The sequence below is a fragment of the Dipteris shenzhenensis genome, chromosome 27, assembly GCF_047967505.1.
Source record: "Dipteris shenzhenensis isolate YYH24624 ecotype China chromosome 27, Dip_SZ_1.0, whole genome shotgun sequence".
Taxonomy (NCBI): domain Eukaryota; kingdom Viridiplantae; phylum Streptophyta; class Polypodiopsida; order Gleicheniales; family Dipteridaceae; genus Dipteris; species Dipteris shenzhenensis.
The window spans coordinates 11,159,925-11,168,482 of record NC_141622.1 but is presented as its reverse complement, the minus strand read 5'-3'; the positions used below and the strand labels follow the sequence as shown (position 1 = coordinate 11,168,482).

Here is an 8,558-nt window from a genome sequence, read left to right as displayed (position 1 = left end):
ATAGATGGAAATTTGGTCAACTGTCACTTTCAAGTTTAGGGGAATTCTTAGGTGTCACTTTTAAATGAGTACTGGCTTTGTCTGGGAGTGTTTTGGCATGCCAAAGGGAAAGCCAAAGTGTTTGTTTTGGGTTGTGCAAGGGCCTTAAATGAATGCTATGATAGAAGGATAACCTGAGAGGGGATTTAACACTTGTCATAAATCTAAGGGTGAGGATGTCACATCTCCTTTGGCAAGTCCAGTGAAATTTTCATCTTGTTAAGCTACGATAAAATTTGAAATCGCTTGATCGAGAGGCGGGGAGGATCCAATCTCCACACTAGAGTTTTTGGCTTGCCATATATGGAGGCCTAAGTAAAGCCAATGGGCATTTCAAAAGCTCATTTTTTAAGGGTATTCCCGCAGCATGGAGCCACACCAACGCTTCAAATCCTCTCTCTTTCTCCCTCTCTCATTGCTAATTTCTTCCCTTCAAATTGTCTCTCTCTCTCTCTCTCTCTTTCTCCCTCTCTCTCTCTCTCTTTCTCCCTCTCTCCCTTTCTCTCTCTCTCTCACCTCTCTGCCCCCTTTTCCATGCTGCACATTCAATTAGTCTTCTTTTCTAATCTCGGGAAGGCCTTATGAATGATATTCATCTTGTTTTTTTTGGGAAGTTTTTCTTTTTGGGGGCATTAGATGAAACTCAAAATTGAAAGTGCCAAAAGCGACCCAAGACGGGCGTACTTGACAGTTAGAAGAGAAGATGAAAGCTTTCCCATTCCAGGGCTGTGGAACGATAGTCCGCCACGGACGAGTTTTCCGATCCTCAAACCGGCGGTGGAGAACTGTACTCCAACTACCTTTGAAAATCCCGGCTCAGGTACTGCAGGACATACCTATCTTCCACTCACAATCTTCTCCCAATGGTTTCTCATTCTGGTGTTCCTTTCATTGATAGATCGCTTATGGCTAGCCTACTTCGCGGATCCCTGCCAGTCGTCGGACAATCCTCAGAGCAAGAAGTGTGTTCCACAACTTGATATGCGCAGTTAAGCTGTAGCACTAGTAGGTCATATTGGCTCGTCTGACAGCTCTGTTACCAGTTGCAACAGGAGAACCTCTGTTACCAGTTGCAACAGGAGAACCCAAGGGCTCCAGATTTCAAGCATAAAAGCTCCAACCAGTGGCTATGGATAGACGGATTGTGCAATCAAGATTGGGTTAAAGATATGCTCGATAAAAATGAGCTCAGAGGCAAGGGAATGCAGGGGGCCAAAGCATCCTCTAACTTGGAAGATCATGGCTTTGTGGAGAGTGTCAACAATCGCAAGGCCAACGTGGAGCCTGGAGTACAGGTGAACACATTTACAGCACAACTACTGCGAGATGACAGTGGCTGGGAGATGCTGAGCTTAGAGGAGGCACTCACTTCTTTGGAACGCATGCCCCAACTTCCATCGGTTGAAAACTTTGTGCGCATCTTGCAGAAGTGCAGAAAAGAGAAAAATGTACTGTATGCAAAGCGCTTGCATGCTTACATGCTCAAAAATGGACTGGCAGCTCATAGATTTCTTGGCAACCACCTTGTCCCAATGTTGGTGCAATGTGGAAGCATGTGCGATGCTCTTCAGGTTTTTAACAGGTTGGTTGACGCGAATGAGCATTGTTGGACTTCTCTCATCACAGGTTATATCGAATGTGGGGAATCACAGCATGCCATCAGCCTGTACCAGAAAATGCAAGGTGGTAGTGTGCATCCTGGCAAGTACACCTTTGTGGCCGTACTGAAGGCTTGTGCTAGACTGAAAAATGTGGAAAGAGGCCAAGAAATACACGCTGAGGTTGTCAGAACGGGGTTGGAAAGAGAACGTTTCGTTGGCAGCACCTTGGTCGATATGTATATTAAGTGTGGCTTGCTTGCAAAAGCACAAAAGGCTTTTGACAAACTTCTAGTTCGAGATGTAGTCTCATGGACTGTGCTAATTGCAGGGTACACTGAACACAGCCTTGGTGAGGAAGCGCTGGCCTGCTTTGCACAGATGCAGCTGGAAGATGTGTCTCCAAATGCTGTCACGTTCGTTTGCAGCTTGAAATCCTGTGGTATCGTAGGCGCCATAGAAAAGGGCCTAGAAATACACACGGAGATTGGCAGAAAGGGGTTGGAAAGAGATCCTCGTGTTGGCAGTGCCTTGGTAGATATGTATGCCAAATGTGGCTCACTTGCAAAAGCAAGAGAAGTGTTTGACAAGCTTCCAGTTCGGGATGCAGTCTCTTGGACTGCGCTAATCGGAGGATATGCAGAACATGGGCTCGGTGAGGAAGCCCTGGACTGTTTTGGACAGATGCAGCTGGAGGATGTGTCTCCAGATGATATCACATTTGTTTGCAGCTTGAAAGCCTGTGGTAGCGTAGGAGACATAGCGAAGGGCCGAGAAATACATGCTGCAATTGCTAGAAAGGGGTTTGACAGAGATTCTTGCATTGGAAGCACCTTGGTTGATATGTATGCCAAATGTGGCTCACTTGCAATGGCACAGGAGGTGTTTGAAAAGCTTCCAGTTCGAAATGTAGTGTCTTGGAGTGCACTTATTGCAGGATATACAAAACAAGGGCTCGGTGAGGAAGCCTTGAACTGTTTTGCACAGATGCAACTGGAGGGTGTCTCTCCGGATGCTGTCACGTTCGTTTCCTGCTTGAAAGCTTGTGGCAGTGTAGGAGCCATAGACAAGGGTCGAAAAATACATGCTGAGATCACCAGAAAGGGGTTGGAGAGAGATCCTTCTGTTGGCAGCATCTTGGTTGATATGTATGCCAAATGTGGCTTGCTTGCAAAAGCACGAGAAGCATTCGACCAGCTTTCTGTTCGAGATGCAGTGTCATGGACTGCACTGATCGCAGGGTATGCTGAACACGGGTTTGGTGAGGAAGCAATGAGTTGTCTCGAACAGATGCAGTTGGAGGGTGTGTCTCCCGATGCTGTCACATTTGTTTGCAGCTTGAAAGCTTGTGGCAGCATAGGAGCCATAGATAAGGGCTGTGAAATACATGCTGACATTGCCAAAAAGGGGTTGGAAAGAGATCTTTTTGTTGGCACCGCCTTGGTTGATATGTATGCTAAATGTGGCTTGCTTGCGAAAGCACGGGACATGTTTGATAAGCTTCCACTTCGAAATGTAGTCTCATGGAATGCACTAATTGCAGGATATGCCCAAAACGGGCTTGTTAAGGAAGCAGAGAACTGTTTTCAACAGATGCAACTACAGGATCTGTCTCCAAATGTAGTTTCATGGAATGCATTAATTGCAGGATATGCTCGTGTAGGAGAAAGTAGAATTGTTTTTCGTATGCTTGACAAGATGAGAGGAGAAGGTGTAAATCCAGATGATGTCACATTCCTTAGTGTTCTTATGGTGTGCAGTCATGCAGGTCTAGTGGATAAGGGCCAAAAGTACTTTGAGGCCATGAGCAAAGACTTCAATATTAGCCCAAGTCTTGAGCACCACACTTGTATTATTGATCTCTTTGGCCGTGCAGGCCAATTAGATGAAGTAAGAGCGATGGTGGAAAAGATGCCTTTCCAACCTAATCTTGCAGTGTGGCATACTGTGTTGGGTGCTTGCGAAAAATGGGGTAATGTAGAGCTTGGAAGACAGGCTTTTGAACATGCAGTCCGATTGGATGAAAAGGGTGTTGCAGCCTATATTTTAATGTCTAACATCTATGCAGGGGCTCCCATGCAGGATGATGAAAAGAAGATCGAGCCAATAAGACAGACTGAACATGCATGGAAGAAGCCAGAACAGAGTTGAACTGACGTTAATGGAATTGTGCATACCTTTGTGGTAGGGGATACTAAACATTCCCAAAGCAAGATATATATGCAAAGCTAGAAGGCCTTTCCCTGACAATGCAGGAGGAGGGCAATGCTTTAGATTGCCATTCTATGTCTTTGGACACGCCCAATGTTGCAATGAACAATGGATTATGTGGGCACAGCGAGAAGTTGTCTATTATGTGTGCTTTACTCTGTCTATTATGTGTGCTTTACTCAACACACCCAAAGGAACACTAAGGATAGAGCATGATCAATTTTGATAGCAATGGTCTCTAGACATGCATCGCCACCATCATTTGAGATCAGATATGCTTATGGAAGAATGCATGAGAAGAGGTGCAAACACTGATACAAAAGATCATGATCATGCAATTTTCACCAAAGGGGAATTTCATAGAGGCAAAGGAAGAAGCTCTAGTAAATTTAATAATCAAGATAAACAAAAATATTTTTACAACCCTGGAAAATAATCTCCATTTTTGTCAGGTTACCATAATCAACATCAAGGTCCTTCTACTCAAAGGGGGACATGCACCTCCAATGCTTTTTGCAATATTTGCATTACTATGTAGGGGTACATTTCCAATTCCTTCGATTTTGTGCCATGTATCATCTCCCATCACAACATTCTCGCTTGGATTTCCATTAGGACATAGTTCTAAGAACCAATCCTTTTAAAAAGTCATGTGGTTGCTTGCCCCTAAGTCCAAACCACCATGTGTTCTCATGGTTGTAACTAACTCTGATATTGTCTGACTACTAGTTGTATCTCTTCGTTTCTTCATGCATTCGGTTCCTAATGTCCTAAGATACCACAATACAATTGCCTATTCTTTTAGGAGTATTGGTTTGATAGCCTCCTCTAACAGGGTTTTCACAACCTCTAGGATGCCATTCTATGTACCAATATTGGCACAAAATCTTATTTTCATTGATCAAATGACAAAAAGGAAAATGGGAAGTTGTTTGCAATAAGTATGGATGCATAGCTATAGAACTTAAGAATCCTAGGTCCATCATTGCAAAAGATGCCAAGATTGGCCATACATTTAGGATTTCATCAAGGGTCCCAATTCAAAGAGCCCTTGAAGTTCATCATCGATCAAGATGCATACTTGAGTATACTATGGCATACCGCAATACAATGTGGCATCAAAGGTTTGGAAACCTTAACTCCAATAGTCCACTATCTTTGAAGATTATAAACATGGTACAAGGAATTTCATAGATTTACTTTCAAAGAGATGTTTGCAAGTCATGATGCATGGTAAAGCTATATAAAATGCCATTTCCAAATATCATGGTATAGGAGCTTATGTGTTCTTTAGATCACATATTCAAACATATGGGTTATGCTTCCATTAAAAAGCTACTACACACCACCATGCCATGCACCAATGTTGATTTGTCCATTGCCACCATGCAATAAACCGCCATGTCTCCAAGCTTCCAAGAGCCAGAAGTAAGTATGCAGGACATTGCAACCCCCCATAACCATATTTTCAAAGACCAAAGGCTATCATATGCAAAGATAAATACACAAATGACAGCTAAAACTCCCTTCGAAGATCACTTTGCCAACAAAATTTAACTAGAAGATGCAACATAGAAAATCAACAAGATGACCTCTTTATTGACCATACAAGACTCCCGCTCACCATCACAATGTTTGTTGTGGATTAAAAATGCAAAAGACCTAACCATGTAACCACTCGACCTCTAGAAGGAGCTGCCCTTGAAAATATACTACCAGAAGATGGAATGCCAAAATTCGACTCTCATTGTATCTCTTTCTTTTTCTTATTCTTTTTTTAGGTGCAGGTTTTGAAGGTGTGATGATGAAGAAATATCATTGATGGAGTGGCTTCAATTAATCAAGAGGTGCTCTTGATGATGAAGCTAAATAACTATAAAGCAAGGAGGTCAAAACTCATATGTGAGGTGATAGGCCCATAGAGTATGAGATGATGTGGACTTTTTCTTTTTTTAGCACTTACAAATTATTTTAGATCAAAAGTTATGGCAATGAGAAAATTTGCTAAACTTTGATAAAAAGAGTGCTCAAAATGATGATGTGGAAAATAGATGCATATGTTGAATAGCAATTATGACTTTGTAGCTTAGGTGGCATAGGAATGAAGTGGCAATGTGCCATGTGGCTACTGATGTAACAGCAAAGGTGGCTACTGAGATGGCAATTGAGGTAGATTGCCTGCATGATAGTGATGACATGGCACTACTAATTGTCTATTGATGACATAGCTTGAGTATCACATGTCACTCGTAGGTGACTCCTTATCTCCTACCCATTGTACCACGTGTCCTATGTGGCTACTACAAGGTATGCTTACATTGCTTTTAGATAAGCTATATGTTATAAGAAAGTGATGGCCTTATGATTTTGACCCGACTATCTATCACATGTCTTATCGATCTACCATGTGGCCCAACTATATATCATTGTCTTATCTATCTGTTGTTGAGAGAGGCTACATCATGTGTCTTATCTATGGAGAGAGGCTATAACTTGTGTGGAGAAAACTCAAGGTGAGGTGGCATACTAAGGAGGAGGAGGATAGCTTAATGAATGGCTTCTCTCAATGATGTACAAGGTTGGAGGCCAAAGAATGATGGTGGCATAAAATTGTTGAGCTTTCCCCACGTTGTGCTACAAAGATAATGCACAGATGAGAGATGATGGTTGCTCATACTATTGCATAGTGTTTTAGGTGTATTGAGCTTGGCTTGCTACATTACGATTGGTGTCCACAAGCCTAGTATGCTGCTCTATGCACTATGGGTATCATATTTTTATTGTAGCTTGCTATTGTGTTTGCTTGTTGCATCAGTCTAGTTGTCAGTGGTGTTTTACTACTTATGTTGTAGGATAATGGAGCTCAAAATATAAGGTTGTAAAGCAAAGGTAGTATGAGCAAGGTTTGAGAAGGATAGGAACTAGCTTAGCTCCATAGGCAATCGAGAGAATTCAAGTACTATGTAACTGCTCGCGGTGCATCGAAGGGCTAAGTTGCTAAAACTTGGCAATATGAACATTGGCACAACCAAGAGGTAGAGATGGTGTAGATTATATCTTTCAAGAATTCGGCCAACGACCTGGTATGGTTCTACATCAAAAGGTTGATCTTGATGGCACTCTCACTGCAAGGGATTATGGGGATGACATGCACTTCACAATATCCAAAGCATCACATGCACCATTGATTATGGTGGCACAAAGGTCGAGATAGGTTGTTGTGCCATGCAGACCAATAAGGGCTTATGGTGGCAATGACTTTCATTTCACAAAGCCATATTCTTTGCCTTAAGCTCCAAAATCCCTTGTTCCCTTCTACTCTTGCATCAGCCTTAGTATCTCCATTGTCTTCATTGCTTTCCGCATGCCTTCCACAGCTTTGGTTCTAATCACCATGTTCCTCTCCTTCTGGTTTTAAAAATTCTAATGTCCGGCATGAGATGCAGACCACACAAATAGTGACGATGTCAAGACAAAGGAATCAACCCTTCTTCACGTCCTATCTAAGAGATCATGGTGGACACTATAAACTCCTTTTGAAACATAATCAACTATACAAGTTTGCAAAGTTGGTATGGATGGAGTTTTGGGATGCTACAGTCTCCAATGCCTTAATGGAGAGGTACTCACAGCAACAAAAGTCTGTACTTTGATGAATGGAATGTTTTCCTACATAGGAGCTATATCAAGCTATTTTTCATCTTTCCTCAAGTCCCAAAATTCTTCTACTTCCTAGTGTGATGAGAGCTTTGATGACTTCTTTGAGCAAGGTAACTACTCTTCTTTGTAGGGTTACGTGATAAACAAAAATAGTAGATGTGAAGCTATGTTATTTATTTATTTTCAATTTCTTTTTGAATACATAAGATTAGAAAAGAGTTTTGGTAATGTCCCTAGAATTATGTTGCCTTCGTTAGAGGTGTATGGGAATATTAGCAATAAGTGGATTGGTCGGGAGTTTTACAAAGAGTTTTGAGGCCCAATTGCAAAAAATTATGAAGGGATAAACCCCATTATACATTGGGTCCAACATGCTCTGCTACTCTGTTGCTTCCAGCCACATTCCATGGCCTGCACTTCCAACACATATTTTTGCTTGTTTCCTCCAAGCTCACCCTTTGCCTCTTGTTTTAGTTCTCTAAGCATCCACGGCCTTAGAAAACCTCCCTATCCTTATGCCCTGTCCCTCACTGGTCCCCAAGTCCATTCCCATTCCTATCCCTGATCCTTCGTCTCTACTTTTTGGCCCTTTTAATATAGAAACAATGGTCTGTAGGGAACTAGATATTAGTTGGCCAAGCTTGAATTGCTAGCCAAGCTCCCCTTGGTCCCCTACACCTCCTTATGCTCTTACTAAGTCATTGTAGGAGGGCCACTAGGGAGAAGGAGCATAAAAGTAACATTTGGGTGACCAACCAAGGAGTCTGCTATGGCAACCATTGAACAAGAAGTTGGAGCTACCAGCAAGCCACCACCAAACAAAGACAAAGGCAGAGGCATTGCTAAGAAGCCAAGCGACCAAATGACACTTGGCAGATAAATCTTAGATGGCGAGTTCTCATAGTTGGAGCCTCAACCTCGGCAATCTCCTCCTAATTGGAGCCTCAACATAAGCAATCCCCCCTTGATTGGAGCCTCAACATCGGCAATTCCCTCCTAATCAAGCTCTATTCCCACCACCTAGTGCTCTTGAACATGTGGGGGTGCTAG

General features: G+C 42.6%; 1 protein-coding gene across 1 annotated transcript; it reads left to right on the top strand.

The window, feature by feature from the left end:
• The first annotated feature begins 722 nt into the window (after positions 1-722).
• Positions 723-4,000, top strand: LOC147883851 (pentatricopeptide repeat-containing protein At3g16610-like). Its single transcript, XM_087399160.1, has 3 exons — positions 723-859; positions 938-1,001; positions 1,122-4,000. The coding sequence occupies exons 2-3, from the start codon at positions 945-947 to the stop codon at positions 3,786-3,788; spliced, it is 2,724 nt and encodes a 907-aa protein (XP_087255286.1). The 5' UTR covers positions 723-859; positions 938-944; the 3' UTR covers positions 3,789-4,000.
• Positions 4,001-8,558: the final 4,558 nt, after the last annotated feature.

Excerpts from the sequence above, each read along its gene's own strand:
- LOC147883851 (XM_087399160.1), top strand. The coding sequence starts at position 945 with ATGGCTAGCCTACTTCGCGGATCCCTGCCAGTCGTCGGACAATCCTCA. Across the intron at positions 1,002-1,121 it reads GACAATCCTCAGAGCAAGAA|AACCCAAGGGCTCCAGATTT; the intron begins GTGTGTTCCACA and ends TTGCAACAGGAG.